At 41.4% G+C, this 27,626-nt stretch overlaps 1 protein-coding gene across 2 annotated transcripts in view; it reads left to right on the top strand.

The window, feature by feature from the left end:
• Nucleotides 1–27,626, top strand: part of LOC108387708 (dynein axonemal heavy chain 9) — an 890,975-nt gene that overhangs the window by 181,677 nt on the left and 681,672 nt on the right. For both annotated transcript variants that reach the window (XM_073234761.1, XM_073234762.1), the window contains exons 43-45: nucleotides 14,953–15,114; nucleotides 18,427–18,623; nucleotides 27,105–27,267. In XM_073234761.1, coding sequence (XP_073090862.1) covers nucleotides 14,953–15,114; nucleotides 18,427–18,623; nucleotides 27,105–27,267 — 522 coding nt within the window. The remainder of the gene's footprint in view (nucleotides 1–14,952; nucleotides 15,115–18,426; nucleotides 18,624–27,104; nucleotides 27,268–27,626) is intronic.

Below are 27,626 nucleotides of genomic sequence, written 5' to 3'. Positions count from 1 at the left end.
ACCCACAAAAATTATACAGACTTGCCTAAAACACCCAGCCAGCCAGTGAAGGAACTGGAAAGCCTGGGAGGGTAAGTCTTGTTTCCCTGCCCCCATTTCTCTACCTGCCCCAGGCAGGTTGAGTGGCAACCCTCTGGGCTCTATGTCCCAGCCAGGCATCTCTGCAGCTTGCCAGCTGTCAGCCACCTGCCACAAGTGTGGGAAAGCACATCCTCCATGGACCACATGCCTCCTTTCAACCAACAGTCCTTCACCCTCCTCTTCCAGAGGGGGTTTCAAGCTCATAGCTTGACCTCAGCCTTCCTGTGCTTCCCTCCCTCCCTGCCTGCTTGTCTACAGGCTTGACAGAAGAGCCTAAGGGGATGGTTGAATGCCCACTAGGAGACAGGCACTGCCCAGGGGGCATGCTGCTTTTCTTCATCCAGCTTGCTCCAAGGCTCAGTCATTCAGACCTCCTCTGCACTTGCTCGTGCTGTCCCCATCAGGACAGAATTTGATAGAGCTCTGAGCAGCAGCCATCGTTAACCATCCCCATCTCAGTGTCGCACATAACTGTCTTCGCACTTGACATGCTCACTTTGACTCTGCCTTTAATTGTCAGTCAGCCTGAGTGATTGGGGTAAGAAGGCTGATAAACCAGCTGACAGCACACCCCGTAGTCAGACACAGTCCTCGGATCAGGATTCCCGGCTGGTGCTTCTTCCTGCCCCATGCGTCTCATACACGGTGGATACCTGGGGGAGCTGGGAAGGAGAGAAGGGCTGAGATGTATGTATGGTGGAGCCAAAGGGACCTCATGTAATTTCTTTCTCTAAGATAAACTTTTATTAAAGTACAACATACAAGTAGAAAAGCATGCAAGTCATAAGCATACAGCTTGGTTAATTATCACAAAGCCATCACACCTATGTAACCACAACTCAGATCAAGAAATAGAACATTGCTATCATCGCTGAAGCTCCTGATTTTTCTTACTTCTGTTCCCTCTTTCCTCCTCCACCCAGAGGTAAATATTGTCTGGATTTCTAACATAATAAGTTATTTTGGCCTATTTTTAGACTTTATATGAATAGAATCATTTGATAAATATTCTTTTGTGTCTTCTGTTCAATATTATACACCTGTATATACAATCATGTTATTGGTAAATAATAATAATAACAATTTCTTTCTTTCTGATCCTTAAATCTTGTAATTCTTTTTCTTCTCCTATTGTACTGGCTACAACTGCCAGTACAATGTTGAAGGGAAGTAGTGAGAGTGGCATCTCATTGCATTCTAAATTTTAGGGGGAAAAGTTTTTAATAGTTGACCATTAAATATGATGCTTACAGATTTTTGAGGATACTCTTTGCCAGATAAAGAAAATTTCTTCCTGTTTATAATTTACTGTTTTAATCACAAACATATGTGGAAACTTAAAAAATGATTTTTATATGTCTGTTGAAGTAATTATATTGCTTTTTTTCTCCCCCTTTTCTGGAAATACAATGTTACATTGATTATTTTTTCATGTTAGATCAACCTTGCATTCCTATAATCCACCCAACTTAATTGCTACCTGCTGAATGTTTTATATTTTGTTGGATTCTATTTGCTATTTTTGTTCAATTTTTGCTTTTATATTAATGAGATTGTCCTGTAATTACTTTTCTTCCAATATTCTAAGGTTATGAAGTCCTCATAAAATACACTGGGAAGCATTCCCTCTTTTTCTACTCTCAAGAAGTTGTTATAAGACATTATATTGTGCCTTCCTTAAATGTCAGAAGAATTTACTGATGAAACTTTCTGTACTTTTCTTCATGGAACATGTTCAGTTATGAATTCAATTTCTTTAACACCTATTAGACAATTCAGATTTTCTGTTTATTCATATATCAGTGTGGTAAGATGCCAATGTCATCAATTTCTAATTTATCAGCATAAAATTATTGATCATATCCTATTATTATCTTTTAATCATCTATAGTATCTCATATTATGCCTTCTTTCTTATTCTGGATATTGATATATATGTGCCTTTTCTGTTTTTCTGTTTTTCTCTTTTATCAGCCTTACTAGGGAGTTTTCAGTTGTTCTGATCTTGTCAAAGAAACTGGGAAGTATACCAAAATTAGGCTTTTTATTTTATTGACTGTCTCTATTTGACATCTGTTTTTTATGCTATTAATATTTGTTCCTTTCTTTACAATCTCTTTCTATTTACTTTGGATTTGGGGTTAGTTTGTTCTTTTTCTAACTTCTTGGTATGGCTGCTTAGGCCATTAACTGTCAGCCTTTCATCTCTTCTAAAACACTCATTTTAAGGCAAAAAATTTCTCTGTAATTAAACCATTAGCTGCATTATGCAAGCATTTTATACATTGTATTATTATTATCATTTACTTCATAATATTTCTTAATTTTCCCTATACTTCTTTAACCTATGGGATTCTTTGAAATATAGTGCTTTATTTTCCAAAATTTAGAGATTTTTTCTAGTTATTTTTCTCTTATTGATGCCTGCCTAGCTTAGTTCTACTGTTGTCAGAAAATACGATCAATATAATTTATTCCCTTGAAGTTTGTTGAGACTGGCTTTATGTCCCAAGATATAAACAATGTGCCCTTTTTAAAATAATGCATTCTGCATGTGTTGGGTGTAGTTTTACCAATAGGTCAGTTAGGTCAAGCTTGTAAATCATGTTGTTTAAATTGTCTATATCCTTACTGATTTTTTTTGTCTGCTTATTGTGTTCATTTCTAAGAAGGGTATGTTAAAATCTCAGTGTAACTATAGACGTGTCAATTTCTCCTTTTATTCCTGACATATTTATATATTTTGGAATGTTGTTAGATGCACACAAATTTAGAATAAGTATATCTTCCTATGGACTGACCCTTTCCTTCTTATTAAATGTACTTCTTTCTTTCTAAAAATGGTCCTTGCTTTGAAGTCAACTTTCTATGGTTTTAGTATGGCTATTCCATACTAATTTTTTAGTCAAACCAGTCATACTAATTCTTTTTTTTTTTTTTGAGAGGGCATCTCTCATATTTATTGATCAAATGGTTGTTAACAACAATAAAATTCAGTATAGGGGGGTCAACGCTCAATGTACAATCATTAATCCATCTCAAGCCTAATTCTCGTCAGTCTCCAATCTTCTGAAGCATAACGAACAAGTTCTTACATGGTGAACGAATTCTTACATAGTGAATAAATTCTTACATGGTGAACAGTACAAGGGCAGTCATCACAGAAACTTTCGGTTTTGATCATGCAATATGACCTATAAACAATCAGGTCAAATATGAATATTCGTTTGATTTTTGTACTTGATCTATATGTTGATCCCACATTTCTCCTACTATTATTATTATTTTTATTTTTAATAAAATGCTGAAGTGGTAGGTAGATGCAAGATAAAGGTAGAAAACATAGTTTAGTGCTGTAAGAAGGCAAATGTAGATGATCAGATGATCAGGTGTGTGCCTATGGACTAAGTATTAATCCAGGCTAGACAAGGGCATCAAGACATCCACGGATGCAGAAGATTTCTCTCAAAGCAGGGGGGGTGAGGTTCTGAGCCTCACCTCTGTTGATCCCCAAATTCTCACCTGATGGCCCCCCTGCGACTGTGCCTGTCTTAGGTTGTTCCTCCCTTGAGGAATCTTACCCGTCTCTGGCTAACCAGTCATCTTCCGGCGCCATACAGGGAAATGTAAAGTTGGTAAGTGAGAGAGAAGCCATATTGTTTGCAAAGGTTAGCTTTTTACTTCTTTGCAGATTTATGCCCTGTGGCTTCTATGCCCAGCACTTGTCTCGAGGTATCTTTACCACCTGGAGGAATTATGATACTCGGTAAATTCGATATGAGGCACGAATTCTATTTAAGGGTTGTAATTAGGAAGGAAGAAGAAAAGCTATAGATGTAGCATACGAAGGAAGCTTGGGAGGATTGATTATTTCTTTGACATATCTTCTTGTATAGTACCTTAAGTATGTATAGGTTTTAAACTACTAACTAATTTGCACACATATATTAACATAATAGGAATACGGTGACATAAACAAAGCAAATCTATAATTACCATCCATCTCCAGTGAAGCCAAGAAAACCATTTAGGCACCCTAGGCATTTGTGAAAATTTATCTATGATATGATGGATATTGTCCAACTGTACTTGAACCATCAGACAAATTAAAGCAGCCCATTTCTGGGATCTGTTCACATCCCATATGTTCTTTTAACCATAGATAGTCTATAGTCATGAGATTTTGGAGTGCTACAACTTGCACCCCTCCCAACTCCTGGTTGAGTTCCAACAGTACAGATCCGGTCAAATTCGTTGTCTCACTGTATGCACATGCCAGCCTAGACATCTCCCTCCTCATTCTTATGGCAAGTCCAGGAGATGGTGGGCTGGATGCAGCCACAACCGCAGCATCGTCCGGATCCCTGTGGAGGCTTTTTGATGATCATCCCCCGGCACAAGTCCTCCAGAGAGTGCTGATGCTGGAAGCTCCTCCTCATATCGTATCTTAGTTCATTTTCTGGGTATCCAAGCTAGGCCTTGACCTTCTGCATAGAAACAAACAGACCCTTTGCCCACACTTTGACATGCCCTCTATACCACTGTGCAGAACTCATTGGAGGTCAGCACACAGTAACTGCTTTTTTGTTTTTGTTTTTTTTTTTTAAATTAAGAGAAAGGAATATTATCAGAAAAGAGTACCTCCATAGCTGATCATCTGACACCCTTTAAGTGATCAACATTAAGGATATTTAAAGCATGTGTTGATCTTTGATTTACCAATAGTTTTATCCTGTTAAGGAGTAATCCCCCTTTTCCTTCTTTCTTTCTTTCTTTCTTTTTTTTTTTTTTTTTTTTTAATTTTTAATCTACACTTACATGAAGAATACTATGTTTACTATGCTCTCCCCTATATCAGGTCCCCCCTAACAACCACATTACGGTTACTGTCCATCAGCTTAGCAAAATGTTGTAGAGTCACTACTTGTCCTCTCTGTGTTGTGCAGCCCACCCTCCCCTTGCTCCCTCCCCCTCATGCATGCTAATCTTAATAACCCCCTTTTTCTTCCCTCCTGTTATCCCTCCCTGCCCACCCATCCTCCCCAGTTCCTTTCCCTTTGGTACCTGTTAGTCCATTTTTGGGTTCTGTAATTCCACTGCTGTTTTGTTCCTTCAGTTTTTCCTTTGTTCCTACACTCCTCAGATGAGTGACATCATTTGGTAATTCTCTTTCTCCGCTTGGCTTATTTCACTGAGCATAATACTCTCCAGCTCCATCCATGTTGCTGCAAATGGTTGGATTTTTCCACTTCTTATGGCTGAGTAGTATTCCATTGTGTATATGTACCACATCTTCTTTATCCATTCATCTACCGATGGACATTTAGGTTGCTTCCAATTCTTGGCTATTGTAAATAGTGCTGCGATAAACATAGGGGTGCATCTGTCTTTCTCAAACTTGATTGCTGCGTTCTTAGGGTAAATTCCTAGGAGTGGGATTCCTGGGTCAAAAGGTAGGTCTGTTTTGAGCTTTTTGATGAACCTCCAAACTGCTTTCCACAATGGTTGAACTAATTTACATTCCCACCAGCAGTGTAGGAGGGTTCCCCTTTCTCCACAGCCTCGCCAACATTTGTTGTTGTTTGTCTTTTGGATGGCAGCTATCCTTACTGGTGTGAGGTGATACCTCATTGTAGTTTTAATTTGCATTTCTCTGATAATTAGCGATGTGGAGCATCTTTTCATGTGTCTCTTGGCCATCTGTATTTCTTTTTTGGAGAACTGTCTGTTCAGTTCCTCTGCCCATTTTTTAATTGGGTTATTTGTTTTTTGTTTGTTGAGGCGTGTGAGCTCTTTATATATTCTGGACGTCAAGCCTTTATCGGATCTGTCATTTTCAAATATATTCTCCCATACTGTAGGGTTCCTTTTTGTTCTATTGATGGTGTCTTTCGCTGTACAGAAGCTTTTCAGCTTAATGTAGTCCCACTTGCTCATTTTTGCTGTTGTTTTCCTTGCCCGGGGAGATATGTTCAAGAAGAGATCACTCATGTTTATGTCTAAGAGGTTTTTGCCTATGTTTTTTTCCAAGAGTTTAACGGTTTCATGCCTTACATTCAGGTCTTTGATCCATTTTGAGTTTACCTTTGTATATGGGGTTAGACAATGGTCCAGTTTCATTCTCCTACATGTAGCTGTCCAGTTTTGCCAGCACCATCTGTTGAAGAGACTGTCATTTTGCCATTGTATGTCCATGGCTCCTTTATCAAATATTAATTGACCATATATGTTTGGGTTAATTTCTGGGGTCTCTAATCTGTTCCACTGGTCTGTGGCTCTGTTCTTGTGCCAGTACCAAATTGTCTTGATTACTATGGCTTTGTAGTAGAGCTTGAAGTTGGGGAGTGAGATCCCCCCTACTTTATTCTTCTTTTTCAGGATTGCTTTGGCTATTCGGGGTCTTTGGTGTTTCCATATGAATTTTTGAATTATTTGTTCCAATTCATTGAAGAATGTTGCTGGTAATTTGAGAGGGATTGCATCAAATCTGTATATTGCTTTGGGCAGGATGGCCATTTTGACGATATTAATTCTTCCTAGCCATGAGCATGGGATGAGTTTCCATTTATTAGTGTCCCCTTTAATTTCTCTTAAGAGTGACTTGTAGTTTTCAGAGTATAAGTCTTTCACTTCCTTGGTTAGGTTTATTCCTAGGTATTTTATTCTTTTTGATGCAATGGTGAATGGAATTGTTTTCCTGATTTCTCTTTCTATTGATTCGTTGTTAGTGTATAGGAAAGCTACAGATTTCTGTGTGTTGATTTTGTATCCTGCAACTTTGCTGTATTCCGATATCAGTTCTAGTAGTTTTGGAGTGGAGTCTTTAGGGTTTTTTATGTACAGTATCATATCATCTGCAAATAGTGACAGTTTAACTTCTTCTTTACCAATCTGGATTCCTTGTATTTCTTTGTTTTGTCTGATTGCCGTGGCTAGGACCTCCAGTACTATGTTAAATAACAGTGGGGAGAGTGGGCATCCCTGTCTGGTTCCCGATCTCAGTGGAAATGCTTTCAGCTTCTCGCTGTTCAGTATAATGCTGGCTGTGGGTTTATGATATATGGCCTTTATTATGTTGAGGTACTTGCCCTCTATTCCCATTTTGCTGAGAGTTTTTATCATGAATGGATGTTGAATTTTGTCAAATGCTTTTTCAGCATCTATGGAGATGATCATGTGGTTTTTGTCTTTCTTTTTGTTGATGTGGTGGATGATGTTGATGGATTTTCGAATGTTGTACCATCCTTGCATCCCTGGGATGAACCCCACTTGGTCATGGTGTATGATCCTTTTGATATACTGTTGAATTCTGTTTGCTAATATTTTATTGAGTATTTTTGCATCTACATTCATCAGGGATATTGGTCTGTAATTTTCTTTTTTGGTGGGGTCTTTTCCTGGTTTTGGTATTAGGGTGATGTTGGCTTCATAGAATGAGTTTGGGAGTATTCCCTCTTCTTCTATTTTGTGGAACACTTTAAGGAGAATGGGTATTATGTCTTCTCTGTGTGTCTGATAAAATTCCAAGGTAAATCCGTCCGGCCCCGGGGTTTTGTTCTTGGGTAGTTTTTTGATTACTGTTTCAATTTCTTTGCTTGTAATTGGTTTGTTTAACTTTTGTGTTTCTTCCTTGGTCAGTCTTGGGAGGTTGTATTTTTCTAGGAAGTTGTCCATTTCTTCTAGGTTTTCCAGCTTGTTGGCATATAGGTTTTCATAGTAGTCTTTAATAATTCTTTGTATTTCTGTGGAGTCTGTCGTGATTTTTCCATTCTCATTTCTGATTATGTTGATTTGTGTTGACTCTCTTTTTCTCTTAATAAGTTGGGCTAGAGGCTTATCTATTTTGTTTATTTTCTCAAAGAACCAGCTCTTGGTTTCGTTGATTTTTGCTATTGTTTTATTCTTCTCAATTTTGTTTATTTCTTCTCTGATCTTTATTATGTCCCTCCTTCTGCTGACTTTAGGCCTCATTTGTTCTTCTTTTTCCAGTTTTAATAATTGTGATGTTAGACTATTCATTTGGGATTGTTCTTCCTTCTTCAAGTGTGCCTGGATTGCTATATACTTTCCTCTTAAGACTGCTTTCGCTGCATCCCACAGAAGTTGGGGCTTAGTGTTGTTGTTGTCATTTGTTTCTATATATTCCTTGATCTCTATTTTGATTTGTTCATTGATCCATTGATTATTTAGTAGCATGTTGTTAAGCCTCCATGTGTTTGTGAGCCTTTTTGTTTTCTTTGTAGAATTTATTTCTACTTTCATACCTTTGTGGTCTGAAAAATTGGTTGGTAGAATTTCAATATTGTGGAATTTACTGAGGCTCTTTTTGTGAGCTAGTATGTGGTCTATTCTGGAGAATGTTCCATGTGCACTTGAGAAGAATGTATATCCTGTTGCTTTTGGATGTAGAGTTCTATAGATGTCTATTAGGTCCATCTGTTCTAGTGTGTTGTTCAGTGCCTGTGTGTCTTTACTTATTTTCTGCCCGGTGGATCTATCCTTTGGGGTGAGTGGTGTGTTGAAGTCTCCTACAATGAATGCATTGCAGTCTATTTCCCTCTTTAGTTCTGTTAGTATTTGCTTCACATATGCTGGTGCTCCTGTATTAGGTGCATATATATTTAGAATGGTTATATCCTCTTGTTGGACTGAGCCCTTTATCATTATGTAGTGGCCTTCTTTATCTCTTGTTACTTTCTTTGTTTTGAAGTCTATTTTGTCTGATATTAGTACTGCAACCCCTGCTTTCTTCTCACTGTTGTTTGCCTGAAATATGTTTTTCCATCCCTTGACTTTTAGTCTATGCTTATCTTTGGGTTTAAGGTGAGTTTCTTGTAAGCAGCATATAGATGGGTCTTGCTTTTTTATCCATTCTATTACTCTATGTCTTTTGATTGGTGCATTAAGTCCATTTACATTTAGGGTGACTATTGAAAGATATGTACTTATTGCCATTGCAGGCTTTAGATTCGTGGTTACCAAAGGTTCAAGGTTAGCTTCTTTAGTATCTTACTGCCTAACTTAGCTCGCTTATTGAGCTGTTATATACACTGTCTGGAGATTCTTTTCTTCTCTCCCTTCTTATTCCTCCTCCTCCATTCTTCATATGTTGTGTGTTTTGTTCTGTGCTCTTTTTAGGGGTGCTCCCATCTAGAGCAGTCCCTGTAGGATGCCCTGTAGAGGTGGTTTGTGGGAAGCAAATTCCCTCAGCTTTTGCTTGTCTGGGAATTGTTTGATCCCACCATCATATTTAAATGATAGTCGTGCTGGATACAGTATCCTTGGTTCAAGGCCCTTCTGTTTCATTGCATTAAGTATATCATGCCATTCTCTTCTGGCCTGTAGGGTTTCTGTTGAGAAGTCTGATGTTAGCCTGATTGGTTTTCCTTTATAGGTGACCTTTTTCTCTCTAGCTGCCTTTAAAACTCTTTCCTTGTCCTTGATCCTTGCCATTTTAATTATTATGTGTCTTGGTGTTGTCCTCCTTGGATCCTTTCTGTTGGGGGTTCTGTATAATTCCATGGTCTGTTCGATTATTTCCTCCCCCAGTTTGGGGAAGTTTTCAGCAATTATTTCTTCAAAGACACTTTCTATCCCTTTTCCTCTTTCTTCCTCTTTGGTATCCCTATAATACAAATGTTTTTCCTTTTGTATTGGTCACATATTTCTCTTAGTGTTGTTTCATTCCTGGAGATCCTTTTATCTCTCTCTATGTCAGCTTCTATACGTTCCTGTTCTCTGGCTTCTATTCCTTCAATGGCCTCTTGCATCTTATCCATTCTGCTTATAAATCCTTCCAGGGATTGTTTCACTTCTGTGATCTCTTTCCTGACATCTGTGATCTCCTTCCGGACTTCATCCCACTGCTCTTGCATTTTTCTCTGCATCTCATCCCACTGCTCTTGCATTTTTCTCTGCATCTCATCCCATTGCTCTTGCATTTTTTTCTGCATCTCTGTCAGCATGTTCATGATTTTTATTTTGAATTCTTTTTCAGGAGGACTAGTTAGGTCTGTCTCCTTCTCAGGTGTTGTCTCTGTGATCTTTGTCTGCCTGTAGTTTTGCCTTTTCATGGTGATAGAGATAGTTTGCAGAGCTGGTACAAGTGACCGCTGGAAGAGCTTCCCTTCTTGTTGGTTTGTGGCCTTTTCCTGGGAGAATAGCGACCTCTAGTGGCTTGTGCTGGGCAGCTGTGCGCAGACAGGGCTTCTGCTTTCTGCCCAGTTGCTTTGGGGTTTATCTCCGCTGTTGCTGTGGGCTTGGCCTGGCTGGGGCTGTTCCTCCAAAATGGTGGAGCCCCATTGGAGGGGGAGCGGCCAGGAGGCTATTTATCTCCGTAAGGGGCCTCTGTGCTCCCTGCTGCCCAGGGGGTTAGAGTGCCCAGAGATCCCCAGATTCCCTGCGTCTGGTCTAAGTGACCTGTCCTGCCCCTTTAAGACTTCCAAAAAGCACTCTCCAAACCAAAACAACAAGCAACAATGAGAGAGGGAACAGAGAGAATGGAAAAAAAAAAAAAAAAAAAAAAAGGAAAAAGCAAGCGATTTTTTTTTTGTCCTCAGGTGCCGGTCCCAGGCACCCGCTCACTGGTCCTGCTGCCCTGTCTCCCTAGCACCAGGGGCCCTGTCCTTTCAAGGCTTCCAAAAAGCACCCACCCACCGGTCCCGCAGGGAAGGAACGCTCGATATTCTTTGTTCTCAGGCACTGGTCCCAGGCACCCGCTCACCAGTCCCGCCGCCCTGCCTCCCTAGCACCGGGGTCCCTGTCCCTTCAAGGCTTCCAAAAAGCACTCGCCAAAAAGAGAGAAAAAAAGAGGAAAAACGCGCGATTTCTTCCGTCCTCAGGTGCCGGTCTCAGGCACCCACCCACCGGTCCCACAGGGAAAAACGCGGGATATTCTTTGTCCTCAGGTGCCGGTCCCAGGCACCCGCTCACCAGTCCCGCCGCCCTGCCTCCCTAGCACCGGGGTCCCTGTCCCTTTTAGGCTTCCAAAAAGCACTCGCAGAAAAGAGAAAAAAAAAGGGGAAAAACGCGCGATTTCCTCTGTCCTCAAGTGCCGGTCTCAGGCACCCGCCCACCGGTCCCGCAGGGAAAAACGTGGGATATTCTTTGTCCTCAGGCGCCGGTCGCAGGCACCCGCTCACCAGTCCCGCCACCCTGCCTCCCTAGCACTGGGGTCCCCGTCCCTTCAAGGCTTCCAAAAAGCGCTCGCCAAAAAGAGAAAAAAAAAAAAAGGGGAAAAACGCGCGACCTCCTCCGTCCTCAGGCACCGGTCTCAGGCACCCGCCCGCCGGTCCCGCCGGGAGAAACGCGCAGTGTTCTTTGTCCTCCAGCGCCGTTCCCAGGCACCTGCTCACCGGTCCCGCCACCCTGCCTCCCCAGCAACGGGGACCCGTCCCTCTAAGGCTTCCAAAAAGCGCTCGCCAAAAAAAAAAAAAAAAAAAACCGCTCCGGTTTCTCTCCACCCGCCAGGAGCCGGGGGGAGGGGCGCTCAGGTCCCGCCGGGCCGGGGCTTGTATCTTACCCCCTTCGCAAGGCGCTGGTTCCTTGCAGGTGTGGATGTGGTCTGGATGTTGTCCTGTGTCCTGTGGTCTCTATTTTAGGAAGATTTTTCTTTGTTATATTTTCATAGCTCTATGTGTTTTTGGGAGGAGATTTCCACTGCTCTACTCACACCGCCATCCTGGCTCCGCCTCTCCATACTAATTCTTTTAGTCAGTATCTTCATGCTATGTTATTTTGGAACTTCTTATCCCACATTTTCCTATTTAAGGAAATCTATATAGGCAGCGTACAGATGGACTTTTTAAAAATATTTTTAAAAATTTAATGATTTTTTAAAAAATCAGTGTCTTCTACTTAAAATGTTTTTAGTGCATTTATATTTGATGTTATTTTATATAATTATGTATTTAGGCTACTTTATACTATTTGTTTTCAAGATGTCCTACTTATTCTGTTTTCTTCCTTCTCTTATATTCTATCAAACTAATTTATATTTTAAAAATTCTTTTTATTTTCTCCCTTTTTTAGCATGCTGTACATTCTTTTGTAATTCACCTAATGGTTACCAAATGCATCATTTTATCCTCTTTTATGCTAACACTTTTATCAACTGTCATACAATGTAAGGATCTTAGAAAAATTTACCTCCCTCCTATTTTTGTGCTATTGTTATTTCTTTTAATTCAGTTTATATTGAAAACCCATAATACACTAATACTTTTGTCCTAGTAAGTCTGTTTATTTAGATTTACCCACATATTACTTTTCCCATTGTTCTTTATTGCTGCTGAATATTTGTTCTTCCTTTTGGAATCATTTTTAATCTGCCTGGAGAACACATTTAGTATTTAGTTTATATCTGCTAGACAAGAATCTCTAAGTTTTTATTTGACTGAAAATACATCGATATATTATTTTTGGAAGAATTTTGGGAGGAGGTTTAGAATTTTAGGTTGGCAGCTATTTTTGCTCTACACATTGAAGGTGTTATTTCATTGTTTTCTGGTTTCCATCATTTCAGTTGCCTGATTTTGAGATTTACTCTTTGTCTTTGATTTTTCAAAACTTCCACTTTTATGCCTAAAATGACTAAGGCAATATTTTTTTGTATTTGTCCTGCTTAGTGTTTGTAGCACTTCTGAATCTAGTTCAGTGTTCAGTTTTAGAGATGATGCAGCCAGTGTGTCCTCAAATATTGCTTCTGCTTCTCTCTCTTTTTCTGGTTTTCCAGCATGTTTTGAGACCTTTTCTCTCTGTCCTATGTCCTTTATGCTCTTTTCTTTTTTTAAAATTTCTTCTCATTGCTGCTCAATCTGAATATTTTATGCTAATCTCTCCTCCCATTCACTAATTCTTTTTTCAGCTGTGTCTGTTCTGCTGTTAGCCCTATTTGAAATGTTCTTAGTTTCAGTTACTGTAACCTTGGGGTAATTTTTAATTTGAGACTTTGCATTTGATTAATTTTAATAGTTCCAGTTTTCTGAAATTCTTTACTTTATCATCTAATTTCTAGTCATATTCATCATAGTTAAAGCCTGTGTCTGATTATTCCAAGACCTAGATCTCCTGTGGGTCAGTTTTTTCTTTGGTTTTGGTCCTATTTCCTGTTATTCCCAATAATTTTTGCTTGATTGTCAGACATTGTGAGGTTTTAAATGTGCAGATAATTTGGGGGTTGAGATGGCATTATTTTCCTTCATAGATTATATACTTCTGTTTCTGGCAAACAGCTATCAGGGATTGAGAAGATTGAAGCTGAGCATGAATTTCTAAGGATTGAATGATCTGTGTTCACTCATACCCCTAGTGTGTAACCCTTGGAGGCGGTCCCTTGAGGTTGTAGCTCTGACCCCTTCTTGGTAATCACTGAACTCCAGTTTTTATCCTCCCTTCTCCATGAGATGAGAAAACTCTGCTCAGTGTCTTGATCTCTCACTTGTATCTGTCTTCTCAGTTTCTGAAACTGTAAGCTACTGCTCATGATTTGGCAAATGTCTGAAGAGAAAAAAATGGTGTCAAAGTTTGGGTTCATTTTCTTCCTCCTCTTCTCTCTGGTATCTTAGCCCCCACTGCCTTGGTTACTTTCTAATGCCTCTAAAATGATTAAGCTTTAAAATAATTTTCCTGTTTTCTGTAGCTGACCTCAGTGGGTTGGTGAGATCAGCTACTCTGCCATTGCCAAAAGCAGAAATCCTGATGGAGGTTCTTGTTACAGTAACTGAAGGTTTCAATATCAACCTGCTCATTCTTTTAGCAAGCATTCATTGACAATCTAGCATATGTCGGGCACCATGCTAGGTTCTAGTAATACAATGATAAAAATAAATAACATCCAAATTATGTCTTTCAATTTCCCTGTCCTTTGAGACACTCACCAGGACCTGGAAGATGGAGACCTGTGTGAATAAAAATAATTTTAGACATGAATAGTTCTTCTGTAATAGAGATTTATACATAAAGAGTTATGTGGGGTGCATGAGAGGGAATGCTGTTCAGCAGGAAAGGTGATGTCATGCATGACTTCAACAAAGACATATCAATTGAGTTAGATCTTGAAATGTGAGCATAGCAAGCAAAGCAAAAGGCATGAAGGTACAGAAAGTGTGCAGGGTTATTACTGTCAGTAATGAGGAACAACCAAATGGCTATTTTTCCTCTAAGACAAGAATGAGGGCAATGAAGGCAAACAGGTGTAGATGACTTTGAAGTTACTGGATTTGTTGAGCTTTCCAAAGGGCTAATCTTGCTGGTCTCCATTTGTCAATGAAAGAGAAGGCAGAGACATTAGCTAATAGCAACAGAGGAAGGTGACAGAAAAATTCAAAAAAAATAGCAAATACCTGGAACAACCCCTGTGGTATATAGGAAGGAGAACCTACTAGAGACGAATAAATAGATTGCTGACCTGCAAAAGTTAACTATATTCATTTCCTCACTTGGTCATCAATTTTTCATAAGCAATTGTCACCAGGACTCATTTTCAAAGTGACACTCGTAGAATTGGAATACAGCAGAGAAGGCACCTTTCCCTCCATTATTGTGGTGATTCAGAATGCAGTGGTTAAAATTCCAGACTCTCACTTCAGGTACACCTGGTTTCAAAACCTTGTGGTTTTAAACTAAAGCCTTTTACTGCATGCCCTGGGCATGCTTCCTGTCTTTCAGAATCCCCATATCCACATTATACAAAATGGATATAATAAAAATTACTCTGTAGGGTCATCACGATGGGTAAGTGAACCTTGCCTGGCAAAACATCTAGTCCAGGACCTGTCACATAACTGGCTTCAATAAATTATAACTGTTGCAGTTTTTAAATTGTTGTTCATGGTTTTGTTTGTTTTGTTTTCTTGTCTATTCTCCTTAAAGGGCATTCTCTTTTCCTCAGTGGAATGTGTAAAATCCACACAGGACCTAGTAAAGCTCTATGTGCATGAATCAAATCGGGTTTATCGGGATAAGATGGTGGAAGAGAAGGACTTTAATCTTTTTGATAAAATCCAGACAGAAGTGGTCAAGAAAATTTTTGATGTGAGTATTGCCTTGCGAATTTTTCTCTATAGTTGATCATGTAAGTGTGCAGCTGATCCCCCAAATCATAACATTTAGCTCATAAATGGGAAAAAAATCAGAGATTAGATAAGGAAAGAAAATCTATCATTACTTTGCCAAGGTGAAAAATGTTGAGGCAAGAAGAGACCCAAGTTAATCGTGGAATTTCAGCGGTAGGAAGAGATCTTCAGATCCAAGTACTCATCCTCTACTAACTCCTGTGAGCAGCATTTCCCAGGATGGTCGTCCCAGTTGACATGCCAGCCTTCCTGGAGATGCACAGCCTTTCCCAGAGCAACCATTTTGGAACTGCTAATGACTGAACATATGGACCAGGTTTGAAATTTGGAACCTTTGGAACAATTTTAAAGACTAGAAATTGATTCTAAGAATGATCTAAAGTGTATTTCCCTGTCCGTCCATCCTAGGTCTACATGACAAGCCTTCAGATATTTTAAGACCATTTATCTTCTCTTTCCTGGGTCTCCTCTCCTCCAGGCCAAATAGCCTCTGTTCCCTTAGCCACCTCTGATGTGGCTTGTTTACCAGCCTGGAGAAATTTGACATCATCTTGATTAGTCTCCTCTCTGTTCTCCTTTCTGAAATCATGGCACCCAACTTTCATAACACAACCCAGTTGGAGTCTGACTGAAAAAGCAGGGATCATAATTCCTCTCTTCTTATATACCACAACTTTGTTATACTGCTTCCCAAAATGTGTCCTGCTGGAGACTTGCAGTATGATGTACTCATTGGAAAGAAGGTATCTGTAATGAAATAAATTGAGAAAGTACTTCATATTAATCCCTTTCTTGGAAATCCACAGTGCAGTCAGCACAGTAAAGCCCTGAAAATCTTGAATAACCTTGATTCATTTATCATTTCCCACATGTATTGGGCCCTAAAATTCTTTTCCTTCATAAAACCTATTAATAGTTTGCAGAATGAATGGTCCATAGAATATGTCTTGGGAAGCACTGATACATTAATACAGCCTAAGATCATATTTATATTTCTTAGTGTGAAAATTACCCACAACTAACACAGAGCCTTCTGTTGAGAAATGCCCCATATTTTTCACACATACTGCTTGACTGCCCCCTCTTGAATTTAGAAATAATCAAATCTTGTATTGAAATGTACCACATTGCACCTATGCTCACCTTGCTAGATTTAGATCCATATTTTTCCCTGATAAGATCCTGGGTCTACCTCTGAAAACATTACAGTCCATCCAACCTATATGACAGCCTTTTGAATGTTTTGACAGCATATTAAGTACTTTATCTCTGTCTGCCCTTTACTAATCCAAACACCCTGAATTCTTCCACTTTTCCATTCTTTTCATATGGCCTGATGTTAAGTACTGCCACATCTTAAATGCCCTTCTTTGAGCATGGTAAAATTTGCCAGTTTATGTATCCATTGTTAGCTCTGCAAAAGAGCTTTGAGTATCTTCTGGTCTGAGCTAGTTCTTTGAAGAAACAACACTTAGTCTTTGAAACAGAAGTCCTTATGTGGGTCTGTACACTAAGGGCACATCCTTTTGATCACAGACCCAGATATAATTAATACTGGCATTACCTTTCCACAACATTTCAAATGCCAGCCTCAAGCACTTTTGGCTGCACCAAATCTTGGTATTGGTGTTAAAGAAAAGTTGCCAAATTTCCACCAAGGAGGTGATACCATCCTGTTTCTGCCATAAAAGCTTGAAATTCTTTAATTCATGGCCCTTGTGTGATTAAGAAATTTTTGATTCACTATGTGGCTGGGTTTCTCTCCCTTTTACACAGCCTGGTTCTGGTCATAAAATCAGAGGTCTGTTGTTTTGTTCATCAAAGAGTCTTCGCAGACCAGGACTTTCAGGCCTGCCCTTCAGTGTCCCCTCTGCTGGATTGTTAATGTAAACTGCCTGCCATCAGAACTGATTCCCGGGATATTAGCCCATTTTCAAACTGGACAAATGTATTCCCACATCACTTTCCTACATGTTTTTTAACTGCCAAGAATGCTCCCCTGCATTGCATTAAATCTTTTCCAAACATCTGGAAGCTTATCGTTACTGTCTGGCAAAGCCAGAATATTTTAAGGGTTTTCTGTGGTCCTGAAACCACTTTCAAAGTCTACATAACCATTTGATAATTCAACTCTTTCCACTTCTTTCTTCTTCCAACCAGGCAGCAGCTCTGGCTTCTCTGTAGATGTCAGCGTATCCTCACTTTCCCTCCATTAGGTTTAGTGCATCTTGTCTCTTGGGCTTCCAGGGTGAACCCTACAGTGACTTATGCCCAGGATCACCGCCCTGCTGGTGAATAGCATGCTGATTACATCTTCCTGGGTGGCTCTCCCAGTCTTAAATTTTGGAGAAGAGAATGGCAGGTGGAGGCAACTGCTTGAACTGATTCCTACTTATGCATTAGAAAACCTGTTCTTTCTCACACTTAATTCCTCTACATCCTTTCTTTTGAAGTAGCAGGCATTTGGGTTTTGATAAGTGATTCCTTTCTGAATTAAAAATTTTAAAAGTTACCTCTTCAAAACTTAGAGGGTAGATTGGTGGAGATGTTAACTCCCTGTCTTTAAGTTAATTGAGTTGTACTGGTTAAACCTGGTGAGGTTTATCCTGTGAGCAAGAACTGACACACAACCCCAAATCTTTGTGAAAGTTTTATAAGTAGGGGGTTCTATTATAAATGTTTTATGAGATTATCAATGTCCCCATTAAACAAACCAGTCACCGAAGAATGGCTCGTGGTGCATTTTTCAGAAACCAGGCTCTCTGAGCTGAGCCTATGAAGTTGGGGTTGGCAGCCTATAGTGTGCAATCTCACAGGAAGCAGGAAAGGGTGTTTTACAACACTGCTCTGGATTGGAGAGCAAGACCTGTTGGATAGGATGTGGAGGACATGAGGCCACTGGACCATGGACTCCTTCACCCAGCACTGCTGAAGTCCCCTGCTTAGGGACATCCATCCACATGTCCCCATCCACTCCTCTGCTCAGACCCAGGCTCTTACTGTACATGTAGGAAAGCCACTCCCACCTTCCATTTCACATCCTCAGCCTGCAAGGAATGGCAGACATCATCCGTGACTTCATGGGGCTTGGAAATGAGTAGAGCTTCCACCCTAGAAGGGATTCTCAAGAAAATGAAGCTTTCAAAGCAGCAGCGACAGTCAGCTTTCAGGGAGTGTTCAGAGAGGAAAAGTGAATGAGGTGTGTCTGCTCTATGGGGACCAGAACCAAGAGTCAGTAAGAAGGGTGCTTGTGCTTGTGTCTCTTCTCCAGGGTATGGAAGGGACTGTGGAGCAGACACAAAGCCGGAACGTGTATTGCCATTTTGCAAATGGCACTGGTGAGCCCAAGTACCTGCCGATACAGTCGTGGGAACTTTTGACCCAGACTTTGGTGGAAGCCCTGGAGAACCACAATGAAGTCCACACAGTGATGGACCTGGTGCTCTTTGAGGATGCTGTGCGCCACATGTAAGTGTTCTTCTCTCCTGCCTTCCCTCAGCTGCCTTCTCTTCCCAGTGTCGGGCCTCGTTTGGGCATTAGAGGCCACTCTGATAAAACCAGGAAAGCCACAACGACTCCTCCCACGAAGGTCAAGGTGACGGCTGGTGAGAGCAGCAGCTGCGGCTTTGGTCCCCCGCCCTTGTGGGTAGCATGGTGCTGAAGTCAGGCACAACTGGGTTTATGTCCTTGTCTGCTGTTGACAGTCCCCAGGCATGATTACAGTGACACTAAAGAAAATTTGAAAATCATAAAAGAGGCACAAGAACAGCTCAGAACTTGCATCCACACCCCCTACTAGTCTAAGAGCCAATTTTAATGAAATTGAAGGTTTCTGCTTAAGTGCTCACATATTTCAAAAAATCTAATATCCTTTTAGGTGTCACTGCTGTCAAATGAATCACTCAGAGTAATCACCAAGCCTCCCAGATAATTTATTCTCATACCAGTGCTATCCCCGTACTGCTCTTTACATCCCCCAGTCTGGATCATATTTACCATCCCTCCCTGCCTTCCAAAATCTTTCCACCCTGCCCCCCACCCCCGGTACTCACTCTTCAGCAGCAAAATCTACTTGAACTTGTCTCAACTTTCTATCTCTGAGGCATTCTAAGTGAAACTGATGACCTCTGAGTTGAGGAAAGCTGCTTTTTCTTCCCTGTTCTATGTACCCCAGGGTCTAGATAGAGGGACACCCTCCTCCCCAACCCCACGCCAATGGCATGTTTAAACCATTTCCCCTTTTATTCTCTGCAAAGCCCGGTTCTTTTGAAGCTCATTAACTGGACTTTCATTCTCATTATTCCTCTTGTTAACTGTCACCCACTGACATCCCGTTACTCCCTATCATCTGCAAACTGTCCCAGAGGTTGGACCATCTTCTTCCTTCCACCTGCCTTTCTACATTCCTGCCTTTGTCTGTCACCTGGTCTTCCTGTTCCCCGGCCTTCTTAGCTCCAGTGATCCTTTCTTCCACCCTGTCTCAGCTGCCCCCTCATGGGCTCCTACCCAGAACTTCTATCATCAATAATGAGCCCACTGCCACATCTCATCTTCAGACATCTCACTGTCTGGCTTGTACCTCCTACCCATCCACTCATCTGCTCTAGTTTCCATTCCAGCTACTCTTTTTTTCCCATTTTACTAAGGTATAATTGACATATAGCATTGTATAAATTTAAGGTGTTCAACATAATGTACATGTATATTGCAAAATTATTACCATGATAAAATCAGTTAACATCCATCACCTCACAGAGTTACAATTTTTTCCTTGTGATGAGAATTTTTAAGATCCACTGTTAGTGACTTTCAAATACACTCTACAGCATTGTTAACTATTCCCCGTGCTATACATGGCCTCCCCAGCACTTACACATCTTATACTGGAAGTTTATACCTTCCAACCTCCTTCCCCTAATCCCCCCACTCCCCATCTCTGGCAACCACAAATCTGTTCTCTGTTCCTGTGAGTTTGTTATCTTTAAATTCCACATAGGATTTGTCTTTCTCTACCTGACATACTCCACTTAGCATGATGCCTTCAGTGCCCATTCATGTGGTTGCAAATAAAAATATTCGAGCTATTCTTTTTTGTTGGTTGTTTGGTACAGGTATATTCATAGCTACTTCATTCAAAATAGTCAACACTGACTCAGGCCAGGTGTCCATCAACAGAACAAAGTATTTTAATGAAATATCACTCAGCAATTTAAAGTAACAATGTGATTTATACAAAAATATACTAAGCCATAGAAGTCTTACGCAAAAAGGACACACTGTGTGATTCTAGTCAGATGAAATTTGAGGACAGGCAAAACTAGGGAGCAAAATTCAGAACAGTGTGGGTGGGGAATGACGGGGAAGAAAACTGAGGGAACTTCCTGAGGGGAGAGTGTTCTCTGTCTAGATAGGGGTTCAGGCTATGCAAGCACATACATGTGTCAAAACTCAGAACTGGCACATTTGAGGTTTGTGCACTTCATTATATATAACTGTCTCTTCAATAAAAGAACAGGAAGTCAGTGCTGAAGTCTAGTTAATGATGTGCATGCTGAAATGTTTATAGAGATGAAGAATACTGAGGTCTGCAATAAGTACATCAAAAATAAGATAGATTGATGAATGAAGAGTGCGATGGATATTCCAGCTATTATTAAACTTCAAGACTTCATTTCTGGAGGCAGCTACCTTCTGAAACTGCCTACCATGTCTTTACTTTCCTCAGTCACCATAGACCCATCATCCTGGTTCAAGCCCCCCTAACCTTCCTGTCATTGCATCCATATGGCAAAATCCCATTCTAATGAAACCCCACTGTCTTCACATCCCATACCTGCCCTGGAGCACGTGACGATTACTGAAGAAACACCATCATCGTGTTGACTGGAGTTGCTTCAGATTTGCAGCCGCAAATATCAAACGGGCTGTCAACTTTGCTGGAAACCCACCTCTACTACCCTGGGCAGTTTGCTCCCTTCCCCTCCCTGTGATGACTGCATGACTCATTTTTCTTCTCAAGTGTCTAACACTCCTCCCCCTCTCTTCATTCCTGGCTAATGAGCACATCTCCTATTTCGCTGAGATAGTGAAAGCAACCAGAAGTGAATTCTGTCATCTCCCTGATATCAAATCTAACAGCCTATCTGCATCCCACCTGCAAAGTTGCTACCAAAGGCCAATCCCTCCACGTGTGCACCAGATCCCATCTCTTTCCCCTTATCCATGACTTTGCTCCTTCCTGCACTTACCCCTTCTCTCTCCCCTTCTTTCCTATTTTCTTTTCCCTCCTCTTCCCTCTTACTCCACCATCATTAATTCATTGGTTTTTGGATCTTATCCATCAATATATGAACATATTGTGTTGTCATTTACCAAAGAAACGTCAAATCTATTCCTGGACTCTTATAGCCTTTCCATCTCCTACCCGCATTTCTCTGCTTCTGTTCACAACAAAACTCATCAAAAGGGTTGTCTATACCTGTTATACTTTCTCACTTCTCATTGGTCCATTTCTTACCACTTGAATAAAAGAGCTCTCATCAAAGTCACCACAGTTCCAGCTCTTGCTAAAGTCAGTTGTCAGTTCTGGGTCCTTGCCATGTATTACTTCACCGCCCTGCTGCATTTGTCATGATTAATTCCTTTATTTGCCTACCTCCATTCATCTATCCATCCACCCAACACATACCTGCTCAGTGCATGGTGTTAGTGTGAGTGTGGGCATCTCTGTGTTACTCACTTCTGGAGCCACAATACCCAGGACAGTGTCTGGAAAATAGCAGGTCCTCAGTGTAAATGGTTAGCATGTCATATATGGGATAAATGATGGAAAGAAAAACAGAGAGGAAAGGGGGAGTGATTGCAAGTTTAAAAAGGGTGGTCCTGGAGGCCTCCCTGGGATGGCAGCATTTAATAGTACATGTAAGAGCTGCACTTACCATAGAATCATCATGGGCCTGCAGCATCATGCTTTGCATACACTGATTCATTTAGTCCCTACAGAAAAAGTGAAGAAAGCAAGGTCTGCTATTCTCCCTGTATCATAAATGATACTGATGCCCAGAGAGAGGAGGGAAGTTGCCTAATGTTACACACCCCAGACACAGGCAAGCCAAAGCTCACGCTCAGGCACATGACCATCATCCTACGACGCTCCCCACATGCTTTCCTGTCCCCACCTGATCCAGTGTAAGCTCCTGAGCACACACACTAACTGGCTCATTCTGAGTCCCCAGTGCCCTGGAGACTGTCTGCTGCATCACAGGTGGTCAGTAATAAGGCTTCTAGGATGTCTGTTCACTCACCTTGTGAAACTTCTGTACAGAAGTATTTTCCCTCCTCTCCAAGAGCTACCAGAGCCTGTGTCATCGTCCTGGAGTTGAGACAAATCTTCGTCCTTTAAGCGTAAATTTAATTTGGGAGAATAGCGAGTGATTCAGTCAATGCGCCTTCCAACATGGGTGATCTAACTGACTAATACTGATTCAGGAAAAAATAAGGCTATGAAAACTGACTTTTCTCCCGAGGCTGCTAAACAGACTTTCAAGATAGTTTCCCAGGAAAAGTCTGAATAATGAACTGCCTTGAGGAAGCAATTCTGAAGAATAAAGTGTATTTGGATATATAACGTCCTGCAGGTTTGTTTAGAAATATCAGCGTCCCATGACTTCATCCCTGCTACCCCTCCCTCCCCTCCCTGGCGCTCCTCGGCCCTCTTGGCTGCTTCAGCCAGCCAGATAGAGCAGAAGCGGGGTCCCAAACGATACAGGTCACAGCTGCGGGGAGCGCCCACGGCCTCGCAATACTGCACACGGGGCCCAAAGCACAGGCGCTGGACTCAGTCCAGGATGGTCCTGTCTTCTTACATCAGAGCGCATGCCGGGGCGGCGGGGACGTAGTGCGCACGCGCTCTCCCAGGACCGACCCACCTGGGCCGGCCAAGGAGCTGTGGTTACTGGTGCAATGAGGGGTAACCTCACCTTGATTTTTTTATCCGCCTGTATCTTCTCACCTCTTGAGTGCTTAACATTTTCTTTCGTTTGATTCCCCTATACCTTTCCCAAGCTTTGCTGCTCTCTCTTTCCACTGCTCTTGTGCTTAACCCGTAATGGAGCCTTGTGTGGTGGTTAGGGGCACAGGCTCTGCAGATAGAGCCAGACCCAAGTGCAGATCCTGGTTCTGCCACTAATTGGCTGTGGTGCTTTGCAAAGGACACAACTTCCCCAAGCGTCAGTCTCCTTCTCTGAAAAATGAGCATGATAAGAATGCCTACATCGTAGGTCATTGCTGTCTGTGCCAAGTGCTTTGCACTTAATGAGCCGCCCAGAAATGTTAGACTTTTTTTTTTGAGTGGTTTTCTTTTCTCAGTGGTACCATTTGCCCTCCTATTCCTTCACCATTTCAGCAGAGTCTTGTACTGCTTTTTCTTTCAGCTTTACCCTGGATATTTTCCCCGGCTTTTGGCATAATCTTACTCTACATTTTTTTGTTTATTCACTCCCACGTGTATTTTTTCAGCCTCCTCTCTTTTTCTTTTAGAATCACTTCTAAATCATTAACAAAAAAAGAACTCCTGATGTCCTTCTCTCATGCCCCCGTTTTTTGTGTGTATCTTATCAGTTCTCAAGGGTGTGTGTGTGTGTGTGTGTGTGGTCTCCAGTGAGCCAGATTTCCCCAGCTGTGCTATAGCGCATCTTCAGCTTTTGTTTTTAATCGCCCAGAAATTCAGTAATGGTCTTAACTTAGACTGCCTTGGTTTTCTGGCCCAGGAGCCCTTTAGAATATTGATCTTCCTTTAAAATTTTTTAATTTAAATGCAGAGTCCTTTGCGCTTGCTCGTCAGAGGTTGTTGATGAATCTGCAGCCAGAGTCCAGGGCTGATAATTGCAGACTTCTTTGGAAACTTCATCACTAATGATGCATTTCCCACTTAGATACCGAATGGCCCATGCTAAGCTGAGTTCAGGCCCTCCTGAACAGAGCTGGGTGCTGCAAGCCCTCCTCCCCCTCCTCCTGCTCCTTGCTTGCCTCTCTCTTCCATTAGCCCATTCCCGCCCCCTCCTTTTTTGAATTAGAGGAGAGGGTTTGTATATCTTGCCACCATTGTTTCTCCTTTTATCATTTAGTCAGGCACCATCTAATGTAGCCCCAAAGCAGGTAGTTACTTGCACATAGAGTAATGAATGATTCCATTCATCACCCCAAAGGTGATGCTGAGAATAAAGTATATGTAATTCTGCTTAAATTTAACAAAAATGTATCAAACACCTTTAATATGCTAGCACCCTAGAGAATATGAGTACACTCTTCGGATGTCTAGAAACTATGGTTTAGTAAGGGGGCAAGAGAAGTGTAAATCTATTTGATATAAGATGAAGTATCACAGTTACATAATTATAAGGTGAAAAAAGAAATGCATGAAAGAACTAAATATAGGTCAATAACTCCTGAATATGTAGAGACTTAAATTTTAACCTCATAGATTTAGTGATATACAAGTTTAGGTCTACAAAGCTAAAATTTTCTGTAATCCAAAAACACATGGAAACTAACAGGTAGAAGTGACAAATTGGGGGGATAAGTTAAAACATACATAGAGGGGTCATCTCACCAATCTACAAGAACACTTCAATGAGAAGTGACAATGGATATGAACAGAAAATTCACGAAAGAAAAGATACATAACAATTCATAAGAAAAATGCCCAATTCCCTAGAAATCAAAGAAATAAAAAACAACAACATGTTCAACCATCAAATTGGCACCAATTAAAAAAAATGACACCTACTGTCAACAAGGGTGGGGGCCATACTCTCCTGCATGCTGGTGATGGGAGTTGTTGACTCATACGTACTTCTGCTAGGGATTTCTTTCAAATACCAAGTGCTTTCCATGAGAAAGCTGAAAGAATGAGGATCCACATTTAATTTACTGATGCTAATTACAACCAAGTCATCAGTATGTGAAAGAAATTTTCAGTAAGAAGAAACTTCAAACCACAGAAGCTCAACATGAGCCCTTTAATATCATACATACTCCCGTTTGGTTCACATGTCAAAGCTCCCAGGCTAAGACTCCCCCCCGCAGCCCTTCCTCCAAAATGGAGTTAGCTAGACCTTAAGCTGCTCCATCCTTAGTTAATTACCATTGCTTAATTTGAACGTGGTATTTTTCATCATAATATCATTAACACAAGACAGGAACACAGGGTTATAGCACGTGCAGCATCAGATGTAGCCTCTGCACTTCTTGGTTGGGCTTTACCTGAGTTCTTGTTCTGCATAACTCTTGATCCAAAGGTCACCACACCTGTTGACTCTTCCTTACCCATTTCTCCAGTGGCTTGATCGCTGTGTTATGTTTCCCCAAATTCACTGACTTAACACGGTCTAATTCAACTAACATAATCTAACATATTCTCATCCTGCAGTATGATAGATTCATCTTTTGATCAATACTACTTAAGATCTAAATTGGTGACACCATTCCGGGGGGATGCTTTTCAGCATATATCAGAAGCTGTGAAAACTGCTCTACTGTCTGACTTGGCAGTTTTACTCCTAGGAACTTATGCCATGGGCATAATTACAGATACAAATTAAAAATGCTTCTATCACATTGTTTGTAACTGAAAAATGTTGGCAACAACCTAAATATCCAACAGCAGGCTACTGAAGTTAAGGAACTAACTCTCTGCAATGGAATATCAGTCCACCATTAGTAGCATGGTATAGCAGATCACTCAGTGACATAGAGAAATAATAATAGATCGTTAAATGAGAAAAGTGTTCCAAGACATGATGTTCAGTATACACTGTGAGCCCAATTTTGAAAATACAGAATAGAAATATATTGAGTTTTCAGGTGTAATAAATGTATAATCACATAAATGTACACTTATAAACATACAAACACTAGAAAAAAGTCCAAACGGACACATAATTAATGTCAGTGGTGTTTTTGACTAATAGTAGAATTGTAGTTTTTTCCTGTATTTTCTGCATTTTGCACCACGAACAGTCATTGTTTTTAAGATGAGAAAAGAAGAGGGAATAGGGGTTATTTTTATAGGGAATGGAGGTACCTTACATTAGGTATAGAGGTAGTGCTGAGGGGAATTCTAAAAAAGACTGGCGGTGTTTGCTGAAGGGGAGGCTGTGAACAGCTTGATGGAAGACTAGCATTTGAGGAAGGCCTGCAGGGGTGGGAGGAGTGGGTTCCTCTGAAGGGCCTGGTCTAAGCCCAGGGCCAGGGAATATTTCCCCAGTGCTGAATCCTGAGGGTGTTAAGTATAGCTGCAGAGCGAGGAATACAGAAGCCAAGGAGGTGGGTGTCTTCTAGGCTGACACAGGATCCACAAATATTCATTTCCAGGGCATCAACATCCAGAAAGGATAAAAGAGGGAGAGGAAAAAGCTAAGCCAGGGCCCTCTGCTGTTCTACTGACCTTAATCTGCTCCTTCTTTCTGAAGAGGAACAAATTGTTCTGTTCCTGCTTGTCCTCTAGCCTTTCCTGATGTTTTTTCCAATGGTACATTTTCTACTTTTCTTTTTCCCATCCCCTCCTTTTCCTTAAATGCACAGATAGGTGAGGCACAGTGAAGTGGTGGGATGTGGCAGAGTCAGGTTCAGCTGGGGAGATGTGGGAGGGTAAGCCCAGGTCCCCTCCTGTGGCCATCACAGGCCCCCCAGTCCTGCCTGGCTGCTGGGAGATCTTCCACCACTGCCCCTAGTTAGCCAGCGGCTTTGGCTTAAAGCAAAACAGGGACGACTTCAATCTACTCGGACAAGAAGCTGAGGCTAGGTGTGGGGACAATTTAACTCAGATTTCCTACAGCTCAGCCCCTGGTGTGCCTCCAAGGAGGGCTCCAGTTCTCACTGGGACCAGGAAGCATGCTCTCCCAGAGGAAGGTCAGACCGCAGCCATATGCCCTGCTTCCTTCTCTTTAGCTGCCATATCAGTCGTATCCTGGAGTCCCCCCGGGGAAATGCTCTCCTGGTTGGTGTAGGCGGGAGCGGCAAGCAGAGTCTGACCAGGCTTGCGGCCTTCATCAGCTCCATGGATGTATTCCAGATCACGCTGCGGAAGGGCTACCAGATCCCAGACTTCAAGGTCAGAAGGCCGGGTGGGAGTAGGGAGATGGCAGCCTCTCCAATTACCCTCAGCTCTCTGTCACCCTTCATTAGCTCTTCAGTTCCCTTGCCCACAACCTCCCCTTTATTGTCCAGCCATTTTCTTAGATTTCAGACTAGTGACATGAGGGGTTCTTTTCTCACTAGACAGCCTGAGAACACTGGCCTTCCCAAGGTTGCATCTGTGAGGACTCAGCTGCTTTGTTCCATCTGGAGAGCCTCAGCTCCTGCCCAAACCAGAAACACTCATCTCCCCTCTAGCTCCAGTAGGAGGAACTCTGACACTCTGCCCAAGTTTCATAAGAAATTCATATTTTAAAAGATGAGTTCAGGAAGCAC

The sequence above is a fragment of the Manis javanica genome, chromosome 4 (genome assembly GCF_040802235.1).
Source record: "Manis javanica isolate MJ-LG chromosome 4, MJ_LKY, whole genome shotgun sequence".
Lineage (NCBI taxonomy): Eukaryota > Metazoa > Chordata > Mammalia > Pholidota > Manidae > Manis > Manis javanica.
This window is presented reverse-complemented; position numbering and strand designations above follow the sequence as displayed.